This window comes from Scyliorhinus torazame, chromosome 15 (assembly GCF_047496885.1).
Source record: "Scyliorhinus torazame isolate Kashiwa2021f chromosome 15, sScyTor2.1, whole genome shotgun sequence".
NCBI lineage: Eukaryota > Metazoa > Chordata > Chondrichthyes > Carcharhiniformes > Scyliorhinidae > Scyliorhinus > Scyliorhinus torazame.
In genome coordinates this window covers 181,517,648-181,536,563 of record NC_092721.1, presented here as the reverse complement: position 1 = coordinate 181,536,563, position 18,916 = coordinate 181,517,648, and the positions used below count along the sequence as shown (strand labels likewise).

The window sequence follows — 18,916 nt, the reverse complement described above, 5'->3', positions numbered from 1 at the left end:
CTAGCAAATGTTAAGGATGAAACAATAGAAGAATGATTCATAGTTTTCCATTATAAACAGATATTATCATAGATTATCATAGAATTTACAGTGCAGAAGGAGGCCATTCGGCCCATCGAGTCTGCACCGGCTCTTGGAAAGAGCACCCTACCCAAAGTCAACACCTCCACCCTATCCCCATAACCCAGTAACCCCACCCAACACTCAGGGCAATTTTGGACACTAAGGGCAATTTATCATGGCCAATCCACCTAACCTGCACATCTTTGGACTGTGGGAGGAAACCCACGCAGACACGGGGAGGATGTGCAGACTCCGCACAGACAGTGACCCAAGCCGGAATCAAACCTGGGACCCTGGAGCTGTGAAGCAATTGTGCTATCCACAAGGCTACCGTGCTGCTCCAAATATCAATTGCTTTATAACATAAGTTTTATTTCTTCATTTCTGGAATTAAAATTGTGGTTCATTTGCAATTGTTGATTTTCTAGAAACTTGTTTCCAGTGAACAAGGCTACACACTGACATGTAAATCATCCCTATATAGAATTCCACTATTTTCATGTTCACATTTAGTCTATCCTACCATAATGAGCATATTTGCAAGTGAAATAAAAGCATCAAATATATCTCACACTAGGAAGCTACTGAAGTGTTGTCCAGTGTTTGTTGGGTGACAACTTCAAAAATCCAGTTCCCCTGTGTCAGTGAGTTTTCTATCTCAGTACTGCTGCTGTAGAGAAGAGCCTGGGGATGATAGGCATCTTGCAAGAGGGTCCCATAGGGAGTGCCACTGAAGAGCTCTGTCAACAGCAAAACAGGAAGAGGCTTGAGAGTAAGAAACACTTTGGACAGGATTCTCCCAGCCCCGCGTCGGGCCGGAGAATCCCCGCGAACGGGCCACAGCGCCCCGACGGCAGCATGTGATTCTCCGAGCAGCGGTAGGAAAGGAGCCGAGTCCCGCCAGCGCCGTTCTAACCTGCTCTGGGCCGGCGGGACCTCGGCATGTAAGGGTCGGATGGTGGCTGTGGGGGGGGGGAGGAGGGTTCCGACCCGAGGGGGGCCCCCAATGTGGCCTGGCCCGCGATCAGGACCCACCTAATGACGGGCCGGCCTCTGTGGCTGGGGGCCTCCTTTCCTACACGCCGGCCCCTGTAGCCCTACGCTATGTTGCGTCGGGGCTGGCGCATTGAAGGAGGCCACTGTGCATGCATGCATTGGCGCCGGCACAACTGCGCATGCGCAGATCCTGCGGCGCCCAGTTCGCGCCGGGATCTGCAGCTGGAGCGGCGCGAACCGCTCCAGCGCTGTGCTGGCCCCCTTTTTAGGGCCAGAATTAGACGTCGGAGCGGCGTTTACAATGGCGTGGACACTCTGCCGCAAGATTGGAGAATCCCGCCCTTTGTTCATTTGGCCACAAAAGGTTTATGATCTTGACTATCACTCGCCACATGTGGGAACCAAATCTTAACAGGTGGGGCGGATTTAATGAAGCTGACCAGTACTGGCGAGATGATGGGTTGGGCTCACGTAATCATGAGGGAAGACACAAAGGCATGGTTGCACAGTGGCTAGCACTGCTGACTCACAGCACCAGGGACCAGGTTCAATTGCGGCCTTGGGTCACTGTCAGTGTGGAGTTTGCACATTCTCCTGGTGTCTGCGTGGGTTTCATCCGGTTGCTCCGGTTTCCTCCCATAGTTAAAAGATGAGTGGGTTAGGTGGACTGACCACGCTAAATTGTCCCGTAGTGTCCAGGGATGTGCAAGTTCCGTTATGGGATCACAGCGGTCGGGCAGGGTGGATGGGGGAGTAGACATGGCTGGAGTGCTCATTTGAAGGGCCAGTGCAGACTCAATGGGCTGACTCTTCTGCGCTGTAGGGATTCTATGATTCTATCCCATTCCCACTAGTGGGAAAACTGACTCCCGTTCAGCCAGGGCTGATGCGGTAAACCTGTCCGCTAGTTAATTAGTCTCATTACTGAGCCACTGGAAACAGTTTTGTGCTGCATATTCCTTTCAGAAGTGCTAAACACTGTTATTTGTTTTTCCTTCAGGAATGCAGTGGATGGAAACAAGAAAATGTTTGCAATATATGACACAAGGTGAGTACATTTACTTGAACGATTTAACTGTGGGTGCTGCATGCAGTCTTTATATTTTCCAATAGGTGATAGAGTACTGCTAGCAATAGTGTTGCACTACTTTTATGTGGAAAATCACAAGAGAACGATTTTTAATAGGGCTATCCAAAAACGTGCCATCTTTTTAATGTTTTGCTGTCTGAGTTCTATTTTTTTAAAACATCTTTGCTTTTAATAATGCAATAATGGATTTTCAATAATGTTTTAATAATTTTACAAATAGATTGGAAATAAAGGATACATTTCCATGTTTAATCGCTGCTATCCATCGATTAGGAAGTAAAATGGAATGGATTTTGCTCATCAGGTGTAGCTGCTTCACGGTGCAGAACCGTTTATCACAAATGTGGACAGAAGTAGCTCCTGATTTTCCATCCATTCATTCTAACAGATGGAAAACTGTGAGCAGCTTGTGGCCAAATTTGTGATAAGTGCTATTTCTCCCCATGCTCTTAGGTCTCGGTGCTGGGGAAGAAAACCCTCATCCTAATATGTTGTGTTTTTTTAAATAATATTACCGTACCGACAGTTCTGTCATTTGGTTATTTACTCCACCACCGGTCAAAAGAAATGAAAGCCAGGTAGATTTTGAATTTCCCAACCAGATGTACAGTCGGCATTGCGGATTCTGTTACAGAAGCTGCTCTGTTTTCATTTGCAGTGTTTTCAATGGAAATTAAAATTGGGGTTTCCAGTGTAATGGGGGAATGATTCTCGGCGTCGATTTTGTCCCCGGTGGCACTTTGGGAATCCAATACGAAAGCAAAGTGTTGCGGATGTTGGAAATCTGAAATGAGAACAGAAAATGCTTGAACTATTCAGCTGGTCAGGCTGCAAGAGTGCAGAGACGGGAACAAAGTTGATGGGCTGGATTTTCACCCAGGTCTTCAGGACCCCACCACCATGGTCAAATGGAGCTCAGAAGCCGGCACTCTTTTGGGAAACGGTCACCCACCTATGCTTTGCCCTAAATGAGCCAATTAGTGGCCAGAGAGTGTACTGGGAAGTCTAATTAACTATACCGTGCGGACTTAGGAAGCTGGGAAGGCCAACAGGATGCCCTCCAACAATGAAGAAGCAGCAGGCTCCCTTTCAGGTAAGAGAGAGAAAGTGGAAAAAATGGTGGAATAAAAATTGAGGGGTTTGTTAGATAGGGGGACTAATGGGTGATCTGCTCCGTCAGATTACCATCCACAATGAGAAGCCAAAAAAATCCACCAAAGTCCACTGCAAATGAAGGAATGCATCCAATTGCATAAGGAAGAGCGTGAAATGTTGATTTATAGTGCTTCTTATGCCAAGGTAGTTGAGCAGCAAGTCGAGTCCATTCAAACTGGACTCAGATGCAAAGATTGAAAAGTACTGCACCTACTTTTGTTTTGAACTTTTCATGCCCAGTTAAGGCATGTCCTATGTTCAAACTGAAGCTCCTGGAACTGTCTTTTATTTGTTAAATTGGACACTAAAGATGGCTGCCAAGGAGTCAGGTGACCTTTGCTTATTCAGCACAGACTATCAAGCTTCCAAAAAGTTATAATTCAATCACAATGGTGAGGGATCTCCCCTGGAATGAACAGAAGTCAAATGTTACCTAGGGAATTGACGCCTGTATTTGATTGAAGTTTATTCAAAATACTGAGTCAGTGGACTCCTAAAATCTATGGATCCAGGTTTGCAATTTAACAAAATTAAGGCGATGGACCCAGTTATGCACAAGTTAAGTGTGAAAGACAACAATCCATCTCCTTTTGTGAAGTCATGACTTTGAATTTCCAAACCAATCTGGTCGGATGATGCCAGTATTAGTCATGTGATTAAAACTGGCTTGAGATGATGAGTTTTATCCAAAGAGTTAGAGAGACCAGGTCAATCTGCAGGAAAATATCGAAGAGCCGACTGCTGAAAAGATAGTGTCATGTTTGGCTTTTTAGAACTATCAGTTATCAGCCAGTCTGAAAACCATACCCTGGAATGAGCTGTAACTCATCAAGCAACCCAAGCACTTAACTTGCTCCAGTTTCAAATTTCACCTGAAAGCCAACATCCTAGATACTTGACTCCAACAAACCTTCCAACCTGCTGTGAACTAATTGCTTTACAAGACATTTACTTTAACCTTAAATCACCAAAACCATTCAGGAAACAACAGGCCTGCCATGTGGCATACTGGAAATAACAGTAAGCCAGTTGAAATCTGTACAGGCAGTATCTTTATCTGATCCAATATGTATCCGTGTGTATGACTAATTATGTGTGTGTATGACTGTGTGTGTGTTTGTGTGTGGCTGAGTAAGCGAGATTCTTAATTTGAGGTAAGAATGTGAGAATAAAATCCTTCTTTATTTTAAACCCACAAAAGCTTGTTGCTAATTATTTAATTGGAATGCGCACTCCAACAATAAGAAAAGACACACACCTTTCCAAACAAAGCTACTTATGGGCAGTAAGAGAGCACACGCATTCTGTTGTGACAAATTTCTGCCTGTAATTACTTTCCAGTAATGTTCTCCTACTGCAGTCATTGTAGATGCGCTGACATATAAGTGAAGCCTTTAGCAAAACGACCAGTGATGTATTAAAGTTGAACTTTCCCAATAGATCGTTCCTTTCCTTTCTTAAACCTGCTGTTCTCCCAACATCATGAGAGTGAAAGAAAATCACTCAATGCTGAATACATTAGAAAATAACACTTGATGCATAGGAACGTTGTATTCTCAGACAAAATATAATTAATAATACAAAGGCAGTATGCACCAAGGCATTTTTCATAAATATTAATTCAGACAGTCAGATAATTAAAAGAATAAATTAATTCAAACTTGGCCAAACACAATGTTTCACAAGTTATACAACAAAGAATCTGGCAAAAGTGTTTTTTTCTTCATCTGACCATGATTATCATCATTTACATGACCTTATTGGTAATTAGGAAAAGAAGAGAAAAAACCTTTACAACACTAATTATCATCCGAACGTTTTCTGACAGGCAGGAAAATGCCCGTGTGTATGAAAAATTATACCAATTAAATTGCACCCATGCTTTAAGCATTATGGCAGTAATCAAGAAAAGCTGACGTCACCTATTGTCATTCAGCGTATCTGTTTAATTAGATATCAGAGATTCTCAACAAAATCGGTAAAGTTCTTTCCTATTTTGACTTCTATAAAACTGTGGGCTTCAGCACAATACTGAAGTGCAATACAAGTAGCTCATCACAAGCTTGACAGTGTCTGTTTTGAAACTACTTCATAAGGGCAGCACAGCGGCACTGGTTAGCACTGCTGCCTCACAGCGCCAAGGACCCAGGTTCGATCCGGGCCCCAGGTCACTGTCTGTGTGGAGTTTGCACATTCTCACTGTACCTGAGTAGGTCTCACCCCCCACCCCCAAAACGTTGTGCAGGTTAGGTGGATTGGCCACACTAAATTGCCCCTTAATTGGAAAAAAAATAATTGGGTACTCTCAATAAATTTTTAAAAAGAACCTACTTCATAGAATCCCACACTGAGGAAAGAGGCCATTCGGCCCATCGACTCTGCACCGACCATTCAAAAGACCACATAACCTGGGCCCAAACTCACGCCCTATCCCTGTAACCTCACCTCACCTTTGAACACTTAGGGGCAATTTAACACAGCCAATCCACCTAACCGGCACATCTTTGGACTGTGGGAGGAAACCAGAGCACCCGGAGGAAACGCACGCAGACACAGAGAGAAAGTGCAAACTCCACACAGTCACTCAAGGTCGAAATTGCACCCGGGTCCCTGGTGCTGTGAAGCAGCCGTGCTAACCACCGCGCCACCGTGTAGCCCCATACCTGGCGATTGCAAGTGAAGTAAAAATTCATGGTATGCCCCTTCATACTATTTCTGATTTTGTCCCTACGGGTTTCAACTGAAAAAGAATGAAAAAAGTGAAAATACAATTTCACTGTTGTTTTGCAGAAAGAAACGCCTCCCTGGGGCGTGCTTCTCAATGGCGGGAGGAGTCCCGCCATTGGCTGGCGGCGAGATCTTCTAGCCCGGCCGTTGTCAGTGGGATTTCCCAATGAATCCACCCCATGCCACCGGAATACCCGTGGCGGGGGTGCACCGCCGAAGGGACTGGAAGATCCCGCTGGCATAAACAGCCAGAAGATCTCGTCCCATGGTTATACCCTAGCAGCGCCAACACCTTCATTTTACCGATTTCAGAGAACACAGGAAGATGGCCAACTTTGAAGATGTCTGACACCCGTGAGACTAAAAAGATAAGAGGAATCAGGCAGTAGTGGGATGATGAGGCTGAGCTTGGATTTTAAAACTCTTGTAGATTGTAAGGAGAAGCAAAGGAAAACTGAATGGGGTACGTTGAGGGGCAGGACGGTGGCGCAGTGGTTAGCACTGCTGCCTCACATCGCCGAGTTCCCAGGTTCGATCCCGGCTCTGGGTCACTGTCCGTGTGGAGTTTGCACATTCTCCCCGTCTTTGCGTGGGTTTCACCCCCACAACCCAAAGATGTGCAGGCTAGGTGGATTGGCCACACTGAGTTGCCCCTTTATTTTAAAAAAGAATGGGGTAGATTGTGACTTTGTATTATAGTGTAAAATGGGGGATGGCAAATCTGCAGTCGGCCTGTATTTCATGGCTCCCGATTGTTGAAATTAATGGAAATAGCTCACTTCACCCATTTTACAGATGAACTGACAAAGGTTTATTGACTTGAATGTTTGGGCTGAATTTCTAGGCACCGACAGAGGCGGGCTGATGTGAAAATTCAAGCCGTCAGCTGACATGACAATTTCCCGGCTCCATCCTGGGCTATTTTCCCAGAGGCAGACTACGGTGGACAGAAAAGTGGTGGCAAGATACTTGGTATTAAAATCCTTGAAGGTTCTTGGTATTAAAATCCTAGATTTATATTTTGAAGGGTTTTGTACCGAAGAAAGAGATTTGCATTTAGATAAAAAGTTATCTGCCAGAACTGTTTCAGCGCACCTCACATAGAATTAATTATTTCCACGTTCAATGACTTGCTCTAGTTCTCTCAAATGACTTGGCCAATATTCCACCCTCAGCTAGCACCACTAGCAACAGATTATCATTTGGAAGCTTGTGAATTTGTCTGCACAGCAGCTGTGACCACTCAAGGATTTAAATAAAACGGCTTTGGGCACCTTGGGGATGTGATATTTTGTAATGTTAATGCAGGCTCTTATTTTTCTTTAACTATTATTGCATAGGTAAATGTAACTAGCAATTGGCATACAAGTCAGAGCCCACAGCCACCAAGGAGATGAACAATCCATTTTTGATGGTGCTTGTTGAAAGAGGAGTGTTGGCTAGGGCACCAGGAGAATGCTTTTCTTTGGAAAAGACTGATGGCTGAGGCATGACCTGATAGAGGTCTTTTAAGATTACGAAAGGGTTTGATTGCGTGGACATACTGATGTTTCCGATTGCAGGGCGAAAGCAGGACTAGGACCATAAATATATATGGTCATGAATAAATCCAACAGGGAATTGAGGAGGAATTCCTTTGCGAAATTGGTCAGGATGTGGGAGGCCTTCCCTCCCTCTGGACTAGAAGCTCCAGGTTTGAGGCCCACTTCAGGAATTCATGACCATGGACATTGCCAAACAGGTTGACTATCAGCTTGTACATTCTTCCAATACACCTGAGAGCAGGCGGTAAGTGGGAGAGTTTCCCAGTCAGCCATAGTACAGGGGGCAATGGCAAACCACTGCAATATTTTATCAAGCATAATCATGAACCAATCTAAGTGGAAACCCATGCTTGCCAATGCCTTATATGGTTCCCGAAGGAGGAGGAGTAGGAATGCAGAACTTTCTGCCACAAATAATAGTTGAGGTGAATAGAATAAATACGTTTAAAGATGAGCTAGATAAGCACATGAGAAGAAGGATATAGAAGGATATATTGTTGATGCTCCATGATGAAGAGCAGAAGAAGGTTATTGTGGAGCAGAAATATTGGCATGAACTTGTTGGGCCAAATAACCTGTTACTGTGTCTGTAAATTTGCCACCTTTTCTAAGAATTGTGCTATATGATATTTTAATGCTCATCTGAATTACCTAAATGGGTTAAACATTTTCTCCCGAGGCTGAAACCTCCACGTATTACTCCATATAGTGTTGCCAAGTGCATGAGGCTCAAAACCCCAGTCTGCTGACCCAGAAATAGGATGGCTCCTGATTGAGGCAGACTGATGCTTCTCAGTTGATATATGGTCCTGATCAGATAATCGTAAATTATTTTTCGATGTGAAGCTCACAAAGATTGTGGTGAATGTTAGCTACTTTCTGTTTGTTGCCATCCATTGAAAATAACTTCACTGCAACTTTGGGTGATGAAATCTAATTTCTTCTTATATGACTTTACCCTGCCAATAACTCCATACCTGATTACAATGCTGTTAGTAAAGAAGGAATGTATTATTGCCCATGCTGGGAGCTTCTGTTTAAGCAGCACAAAATTCAACCAAAAACAAACTGCCCTCACGTAATATCGAATGCTGTAAAATATTGAGTAAAGTGGAATCATTTTATAATTTTGTGGATACTCAGCAAATCAAGGATAATGCAGGAAAGTGGAGTTGATGTAGCATTCCATGATCTTGTTGAATGGTGGAACAGGCCCGAGGTGCCTGTTCCTGCTCCTATTTCATTAATAAACAAATGAAATATCACCATCTCACTTCATTAGAGTTAAAAACAATTGGGTAGCTATCAATTCCAAGCCTGAAAGAGCTTGCCGGTACCGACATAGCACTATGCACATACCTGGCTGTTTTTGGAACTTCCATTCTAGATTGTTACATCGCATGTTTAATGAGTCAGGGTTTAAAATCTGTGAAATCCCTTACTTTCATCAGTTTTTCTTTCCTTTTATAAAGAGCATGCCAGAAAATGTTGCACTCCTGCGCAGTCTTGAGGGAGTGCTGCACTGTCAGAAGTGCTGTCTTTTGGAGCTGGTGTTCAGCTGAGGCCCCATCTGCCCTCGCTGGTAGACATAAAAGATCCCATGACATGATTTCAAAGATGTTACCGCAAAAGACCCGCCCAATATTTATCCCTCAATCAATGTCACATAAAATAATTTAGCAGCTCGTTAACACATTGCTATTTGTGGGAGCTTTCTGAGTGCAAATTGGCTACCGCATTTCCTCCATTGTAACAAAAATTTATTTTGGAATATTGTTGTAAAACCTTTTGTCTGCCCTGTGTCCCCCTTTTTATCCTCATTCTCGACCTGCTTAGATCTACAGTCTTCTGGTTAGCAGCTACAATATTACTGCACCCTTTCGGAATTCTTTTAAACTACAGACTTTAGCTAGAGCTAGATCACCCCTGTCCTGATGGACCAGGCCAAGATGTCTCCTTTAGGTTCTGCCACAGAACAGTACACTTAAATATACTTCATTGGCTGTACGCACTTTGGGACAACCTAGTATAATGAAAAGTGCTAAATAAATGTAAGTATTTCTTCCTTGGGTGGGACTTTCTATTCCCCTGCGGCGGTGCGTTTGGCCACCGACGGGATCTTCTGGCCCAGCTGATGTCAGCGGCATTTTGCATGACTGGCCCCTCCCATCACCATGGAACCCGCTGCAGAGGGTCACCTTTGGCGGGACTGGACGATCCTGCTGGTGGGATGGGCCAGAAAATTATGCCTTTTATTTCTTTTCCACGCCACTTATAATTCCTCAATTTACTTCATCATCTCTCCTACTCCTTTTAACCTTGGTGGTGTCTTAATGTGGACCTCTCCCTATGTTTTCTCGTGTAGACAAAGCCCAAATAAGAAGCAGGGGCTGGATTCTCCCAAAATGGGACTATGTCCTCACGCCGGCTTAAAATCTGGCGTTTCACTCTGGAGTTTCCTCAAAAAAAGTAAGCTAATTCACTCCCCTTCAGGGGGCCAGCAGGGACCCAGAGTAATTCACACAGCTTTAACTGCGGATACGGGCCCCCGCACTCCAAGTTTCGAGTCTGCGCATGCGGACAGCGGCAGCCTCCAGCGGCCGCACCGAGCGCCATGGCGGACTCGGACCGCGGAGGCAGCTCTGAAAAGTAGACCCCTGCGATCGGCCATGCGCCCTTGCATCGGACCGGCCCGATCTGTGCCCTGGCCGCCCGCTAGGCCCCCTCCGCGTGCCCGATCCCCCCGCTCCCCACCAGGGCGGCCACGGACTGAGTCCGCAGCTGCCACGCAATGTTCCCGAATGGCAACAGGTGGTTAGAACCATGCCGTCGGGAACTCGGCCGGCTGGGAGCAGAGGATCGTTGGGCGGGCCCCTGGCAATGGCCCCCCAACCGCACGGAGTACTCCGCGATCACGCCGATTCTCGGGTCCCAGAGAATCGCCGGACAGGTGCCGAGCCCGATTTCAGCATGAAACTTGATTCTCCACCCCCGTGCCAAACGCGATTTTGGCGCGGGGCTGCGGAGAATCCAGTCCCAGATTTGCTACCAAAATGGTAATTGTGTTGCAAAATGTTCCAATAGACGGGCAGATACATCAAACATTTAACACCTTCTTCTTTAAAGATAAAGCAGCTGAATTCTAAACAAAAGTTTTTTTTAAAAGAGTGTGCAAGTAAAAGTTGTGATTCTTAAGATTTAGCCTCTTGGCTTCACTTCAAGGTTCACATTTCACTGCAATGTTAAATAATAAAACCTTCATAGTGAAGGATGTCCACATTTAAAACTAACAAAGCCGGTATTGACATCATGGCCTGAATTTTCACCACGGCAGACGCTTTCTGATTATGGAACTTGCTATTTCCATGGGAGTGTGGGGGTGGGAGCACAGGACTGGAGTCAAGCCACGGTTCATGCATTTACAGGGACAGCTGGCCATTTAAATCATCAGTTTCCTCCACTGAAGTGATATTTTGGGAGCTGAAGAGTATAAAACTCCATGTGAACAGATTAGACCAGGTAAGATCTGATCTGAACTTGGTGATTTCAGTACAGTAGCCAGGATAGCCCTTTGGAGAGGTGAGGTGCCCTTGAGGATACTGTACCAGGACACTTTTGGGAGAAGTAAGGCACTTTTTGGGCTTGATAAAACACCCTTTTGGGTCGGCAAAGCATTCTTTGGGAAAGGTAAGGCACACTTTAGGAGAGGTAAGGCATCTTTCGGGAGAGATAAGGCTCTCTTTGGGATTGTAAGATGCAGACATGATTGTATTTAACAAATGCATGAACTAATTTTGACTGTCAAAGCTGTCAAAAATCTGTCAAGCTGTCAAAACACATTGGAACTATCAAAGCTAATTGGAACAGTCAACGCTGTCAAGGGATTTAACTCTTTTTGGGGGGGGGGGGTAATTGTGAAAAAAAATCAATGCTTGATATTTCATTCCATCTGTTAATGTAGGGTCACCATTATACGATTTGTGCATTTTGACTGATTTTATAACCCAACATTATCACAGTGGGGTGCCTATTAAGTGAGCAAATTGAATGGCCAATCCAAGTGGTTAAAGAATAAAATGTTTGTTTTCATAAGAGATTAGTTGAAGGAATTTCCATTTATTTTAAATATTTTTTTAAGTCAATTCGAATTTTTTTTAAAAATAGTGACATCATCAATAGGCACGTAACTTTTATTATATGTCAGCATTGTTCCTGAGGTTTTCCAGTGGTCGATATCTGGTGGGTTGGCAAGGAGGGATAAAGGAGCGTGTTGGGTGGGGTCATGGGATTGCATTTCCTGGCACTAAGTGGGATAAGGGCCGTAAAGGGCCATGGTGACAAATTGACATCGCGGGTATGAGGGTCCATGGGAGAGGGGCATCGGGGGTATGTTGAGCCTTGGGGTAATTGGAAGGGCATAGGTTGTATGCAAGGCCATAGGGGGTGTTGGTGGGGCATTAGGGGCATGAAGTGCCATGGGGGCTGGGTAGAGGGGAACAGAAACCAAGGTTGGTAGGCTGTGTATTGATATGCAGACATGCAGATAATGATATATAGACAGGCACAGACAGGCAGCTAATGAACACAGAGAACAGGACATGACCAATGCGCACGCAGGACACTCAGGGGTGGTAACTCACTATAAAAGGCATGAGGCACTCACACTCCATCTCTTTCCACTGATGAACATCTACAGAGTGAGTCAGGGTATACGTACAGTATTACACCTCCAGCACGTGGCTAAGAGCTAATCTGGTTCAGTCAGACAGAGTAACCACACTTAGGTTAGCAGAGAGTCAAACTCATAGAGAATTGTGCTAGCTGTGCTCCTGGTTCAATAAATCAAATTGAACTAATTTCAAGGTCTGGAGTATCTTTTGGTTAAAGCTGCATGCAGTTGCAGGCTGTGTTATCCCAGAGTACATAACACATCATGTGGTTCTTGTTTCATTCAATTTTTTAAAAATAACTTCAATAATGTGCTGGTGCACAGAGACAGACCTTCTACCCAGCCTGTCTCTGCAGTCGCCAGCCTCCACACTCATTCTGGGGGTGCCAGTCCCTTCTTCTAATCACGCCCAACCCTCTGGATCAAAAATCCAACCATGTGGGCCTCTTTTTTCCAGGTCTGGTTCACATGGACAGAAAATATCCCGTCTCTGAAATCCAAGACAATGTCAGCCAGTGAGCTGAAGGTGGAGTTGTATTTACTCCAGGACTTAAGGAAAACTTTTCTGATGAAAGACGGTTGACCTGAAACATTGGACTGGGTTTTACACACTCTCTCCCCCACCCCCCGCTCCACAGCCAGCAGGTATGAAGGCAGGAAGTTGCATCTAAAATCCAGCAGGTGGCCTTCTCGACCCCATCCTTCCTGTCCCCAACCTACCTGTAACCATACGGGGTAGAGAATGACATCGGATGGCCTGCCAGCCCTTGGACATTTTGAGGCCCTTAACTGGCCAGTTATGACCTCTTAAAGGCTTCATCCACACCCACCGATAATTTGCCCCTGGTAGAGGTAGGTCCATGCTATGTGGGAAACCTTGCAGCTTTAGATGTGTGGGCTGGTCTCGGGCAAGGGGAAAAGAACGTCCTTTCCTTCGCATGTCTCCTGGATGTGACTGAGGCACCCCTCGCCCACCCCATTTAATCATCACCCGGGCTCTTAAACCTGGTCATCCCTTTCACCCATTTCGCTGAGACCACAAAACTGGGCATATCTGGGTGTCCAGTCACAGCAGTGGTCACCACTCCTGGCTGGCAGAACTGGATCTACAGATTTAGCTGTTCAATTGTCTTGCAGTTTTTAAAAATGGAACACCCTCCCAAGGAAGTGGCGGAAGTCTTTCCTTCAAGCAATTAACGGTGCTCCCATCTTGAAATCGCTATAGTGCAGCTGTTGAGATTGTGGGTGGGCTACGTAGCTGGGCGGGGGTCTTCAACGCTGCATAAAATGCAGCCCATTGACTCTGTTTCTGTCTCCTCATATGCCTCTTGTCTTTCCAATATTTTCTGTTGCTATTTCTTGCTATAGTTTGGAACAAACAGTCTATTTCTGCTGAAAACGGCTAACAGAGTCTATTGTAATAACGCATCACAATGAAATCTGTTCACTCAGTGGAATCTATTTAAACAGAGTTTCTACAAACTGCAACATAACTAAAAGCTAATTACAGAAACACCTCTATTCAAAGCAGTTTTCTTTCTTCAGCAAAATAAGTGAGTGGGGGATAGTTACTTCATAAAAATTATATGCATAAAAGTAGCCCCAGTCACCTGCTGCAATGCAGTCTGCAGTGGTGATTAAAGGGTGATTTACCCGACCGCCTCCTTTGTGGCTGGGACTTCTGATTTTGTCCTTTATTCTTTGATGTGATGTAGGTGTCTGCTATGGAGGGAAGTGGTTCAATTTCAACAGCTCTGCTTTCTCCTCTCACCATTCATCAATAAACAGAAAATTGTTTTGATTTAGATTTCCTCCTTTATAAGCGGTGGCATACTTCCCAACCCCTCAGTTTGTGTGTGCTCCAATGTCTATTGTGGCAAACTTGAAATGGGTAAGCTTAGTTTATTTGCACATGCTCAAATTAGATGGGTGGGGTGGGTGTCACCCGTGGTACATTCATAAAGTAACAGAGGGATAGAGAAAAAAAGATTTACGGCGCAAAGACCACAGGGCAAAACATGACTCACACATTGCCACTTTGACTTTGAAAGATGGTATATATTCTTGTTTTGGGGTTCCTGACGTTGTTCACATATCAACCATTAAGAATTGCAACGAAAGGTTGCATGGCCCTTTGTCCTAGCAGACTAGATTACTCTGGTGGCCAGGCCTGGCTTATGAAATGTAGATGACCTCTGTATAATTCCCTATGAATTTGGTCTCTACTGTCCACAGTGGTCAGTTCAAGCTCTTCTGAAATAACAAGGAGCAAATGTATTCCCTGCTGCTCGATTGGTTTCTATTGTTTGACGGTCACAGCTAGAGATGGCTTCAGTCATTTTAAAAACTTATTGTCAAGTTTTAACATTTTAGGAAGTAGCCACGATGATATAAATATATAAAATAAATATATAGCGTGAGGTCTGAGCTCTATTACAGTGTCACTGTCACATTTGTAGCCCTTTTCTAATTGCTTTTGACCTGAGTTGGTTGAGTTGCAAGGCCATTTCAGTTAAGAGTGAGTCACATTGTTGTGGGTCTTGAGTCATATGTAAGCCATACCAGGCAAGGCCGGCAGACATCCTCCCATAAAAGGGTTTACAACTGATGACAGTCTCATGGTCACCATTGCTGAGACTAGCTTTTATATTCCATTTTATATACCGGCAGCACGGTAGCATTGTGGATGGCACAATTGCTTCACAGCTCCAGGGTCCCAGGTTCGATTCCGGCCTGGATCACTGTCTGTGCGGAGTCTGCACATCCTCCCCGTGTCTGCGTGGGTTTCCTCCGGGTGCTCCGGTTTCCTCCCACAGTCCAAAGATGTGCAGGTTAGGTGGATTGGCCATGATAAATTGCCCTGAGTGTCCAAAATTGCCCTTAGTGTTGGGTGGGGTTATGGGGACAGGGTGGAGGTGTTGACCCTGGGTAGGGTGCTCTTTCCAAGAGCCGGTGCAGACTCGATGGGCCGAATGGCCTCCTTCTGCACTGTAAATTTTATGATAATCTAGGAGTTGTCAACTGAATTTAAATTCCATCAGTTGCCATGGTGAACCCCATGTCCTCCGAGCATTAACCTGGGCCTCTGGATTACTCGATCAGCGACGTTACCACTCTCCCACCATCCCCCCCAAGCAGCCAAAAACTTAAAATTACTGGCTTAAAACTTTGCAGCAAATCTGCTCAAAAGATGCCCAGAAATAAATAGCAGTCACACAAAATGTTATGTGAGCAATGAAACTGTGAGATAAGAATTCTGAATCAATGTGTTTAAAATTCTATTCACTGATACAGCAGAAATACTGTTGCTGGGTGGGAGATGGGTGCTCTGTGTGGCATGTAATGTGAAGAAAATGATATAAATCCCTTCATAATATTAGGAGACACCTATGATCCCAGAATTTAATCAGAAGCCTTTTGAAGCAGAAATGGTTAGGTTACATAACATAAGTAACATCAGGAACGATATTTCCCTCAATTAAGAGTTATTGAGCTGATTCACTGAACGTACTAGAGCCAGTGTTTCAAAATGAAATGATGGAATTGAATTGATGAGGACAGATTACAGCAAATCTTTCACGTTGGTAAGTAACCTGTAAGTAACTGACCTAAAGTTTAATGTAGGGGACTTTTGTATTTTGGCTGACGAAGAACAATTGGAGTTCTGGGAAGCACAGGACCCGGATTCTGGGTTATCCACACACAAAATAACACACAACGGGCTGGGCCCGGACACTGGAGTAATTTGCAGGTTCCAGCCCCAAACATCGATTTTCAACTGGCAGGCCCAATAGAGGCCAGAGTGCACACTTGCCATCCAGTTAAAGATGGTGGGCAGGCTCCCGACAATGGAAAGCCTGTCGGAGGTCCTCCAGCACTGAAAGATGGGCAGCCCCGCTGTCACAGGCGGTGCTTCTGTTGCATGTGAAGAAGAAGAATGAGAGGTGATATGATTGAAACATAGAACATACAGTGCAGAAGGAGGCCATTTGGCCCATCGAGTCTGCACCGACCCACTTAAGACCTCACTTCCACCCTATCCCCATAATCCAATAATCCCTCCTGACCTTTTTGGTCACTAAGGGCAATTTATCATGGCCAATCCACCTAACCTCCATGTCTTTGGACTGTGGGAGGAAACCGGAGCACCCAGAGGAAACCCACGCAGACACGGGGAGAACGTGCTGACTCCGCACAGACAGTGACACAGCGGGGAATCGAACCTGGGACCCTGGTGCTGTGAAGCCACAGTGCTATCCACTTATGCTACCATGCTGCCCCTGTAAGGGAGAGAGAGCGAGTTTCACAGAATCACAGAATAATCCAGTGCAGAAGAGGCCCTTCGGCCCATTGAGTCTGCACCGAAGGATGAAAAACACCTGACCTGCCTACCTAATCCCATTTTCCAGCACTTGGCCCACAGCCTTGAATGTTATGACGTGCCAAGTACTCTTCCAGGTACTTTGTAAAGAATGTGAGGCAACCCACCTCTACCACTCTCCCAGTACATTCCAGACCGTCACCACGCTCTGGGTAAAAAGTTTTTCCTCAAATCCCCCCTGAACCTCCTGTCCACACTTTGAACGTGTGTCCCCTCAAACTGACCCTACCTACCCTATCCATGCTCCTCACAATCTTGTACACCTGGATCAGGTCGCCCCTCAGTCTTCTCTGCTCCAGCGAAAACAACCCAAGTCTATACAACCTGCTTCCTACAGTGTGGTGACCAGAATTGCACACAGTACTCCAGCTGTGGCCTCACCAATGTTATATACAACTCCAACATGACCTCCCTGCTTTTGTAATCTGTGCCTCTATTGATAAAGGCAAGTGTCCCTTTTTCAGCACCCTAATAGAATGTGGAACCTTGCCAAAGGCTTTGCTGAAATCCCTTTGTGCCTCGGAAATTCCCAGTGTCAGTCCATTCATTGAATATTTCCTTGTCACATTACTCCTTCCAAAGTGATTCACCTCACACTTTTCGGGGTTCAATGTCATCTGCCACTTTTCTGCCCATTTGTTCAACCCGTCTAAATCTTTCTGTAACCCAAAACTATCAACCTCACTGTTAACCACACGGCCAATCTTTGTGTTTTCCGCAAACTTACTGATCCTACCCACCACATTGTCATCAATGCTTTTCATATTAATGACAAACAATAGGTGAGCCAGCACAGATCCCTGTGGTACGCCACTGGACACTGGCTTCCAATCACCAAAGCAGTCGTCTGTCATTACCTCTGCCTCTGCTAAGCCAATTTTGAATCCACTTTATCAAGTTAGTCTGCATCCCATGTGCATTTGCTTTTCCTTTTATAAGTTGCCCATGTGGGACCTTGTCAAAGGCTTTGCTGAAATCCATGTGAACTACATCAGCTGCTCTGCCCTCATCCACACACCTGGTCACATGCTCAAAAATTTCAAACAAATTTTCACGGCATGACCTCCCTCTGACAAACCATGCTGACTATTCCTGATCAAACCTTGCCTCGCCAAATGGAGTTAGATTCTCTCCTTCTGAATTTTCTTCAATAGTTTCCCTACCACTGTCTTGAGACTCCCTAGTCTGTAGTCTGGCTTATCTCTACAACCTTTCTTCAACAGCAAGACCACATTAGCTGTTTTCCAGTCTTCTGGCACCTCCCCCATGGCCCGAGAGGAATTAAAATGTGGGTCAGAGCCCCTGAAATCTCCTCCTTTGCTTCCCACAGAAGCCTGGGAGGCAATTCATCTGGACCTGGAGATTTGTCCAGTTTGAAGCCTGTCACCATCTCCAATACCTTGTCACTCCCTGTGACAATTTGCTCAAGAACCTCACAGTCTCTCTCCCTCAATGCCATATCTACCTCCTCAAGATGGAGATGCTCTCTCAACACCGTTCAAGAGTTCTGAAATTGAAGCTGGTCAAGATACCACTGTGGAGGGGAACCCTTGCAAATAGGGGCCTGTGGCTGAAGCTGTGACCATGGAGATTGGTGGAGGGGGGTAGGGGTTTAAACATGCCGTTTGGTCTGCCATTGAGAGGCTGTCGGCTTTTAACTGCCACGATCTGCAGACCCTGGAGAATAATTAGAGTCAGTGATGGGAGGTGAGCCTTAATAGGTACTTTACTAGGCCTAATTGGTTACCTGCACCTTGTGGCCAATTAACTGATCACAAAAGTGGTATGTTCTAAAATGGCAGGTAGATGCCAGCAACCCAGCTAGCTGGCAGTGGCAGGAAATTGTGGGCCCGCCCACCTCTGTTGCAGCCCCCACTGGGCTTTGAGAATTAATTCCCAGGTGTCCAAATATACTGAACTGAAAGACGGGAGTGAAATTCCAGAAATCAGGAATCCACATATGTTCCTTTCTTCAGTATCTCAACCCGTGAAGTCACACGGGATCAGAGGTGAGGTGGTAACATAAGAACATAAGAACTAGGAGCAGGAGTAGGCCATCTGGCCCCTCGAGCCTGCTCCGCCATTCAATGAGATCATGGCTGATCTTTTGTGGACTCAGCTCCACTTTCCGGCCCGAACACCATAACCCTTAATCCCTTTATTCTTCAAAAAACTATCTATCTTTATCTTAAAAACATTTAATGAAGGAGCCTCTACTGCTTCACTGGGCAAGGAATTCCATAGATTCACAACCCTTTGGGTGAAGAAGTTCCTCCTAAACTCAGTCCTAA

The 18,916-nt window shown here is 45.3% G+C and overlaps 1 protein-coding gene across 2 annotated transcripts in view; it reads left to right on the top strand.

Annotated features, from left to right (window-relative positions):
- gabrb3 (gamma-aminobutyric acid type A receptor subunit beta3) overlaps positions 1 to 18,916 on the top strand; it is an 896,267-nt gene that overhangs the window by 354,696 nt on the left and 522,655 nt on the right. For both annotated transcript variants that reach the window (XM_072477220.1, XM_072477218.1), the window contains exon 3: positions 2,060 to 2,107. Coding sequence is in view for 1 of the 2 variants with exons in the window: in XM_072477218.1 (XP_072333319.1) it covers positions 2,085 to 2,107 (23 nt within the window). In the remaining variant the exon portion in view is untranslated. The remainder of the gene's footprint in view (positions 1 to 2,059; positions 2,108 to 18,916) is intronic.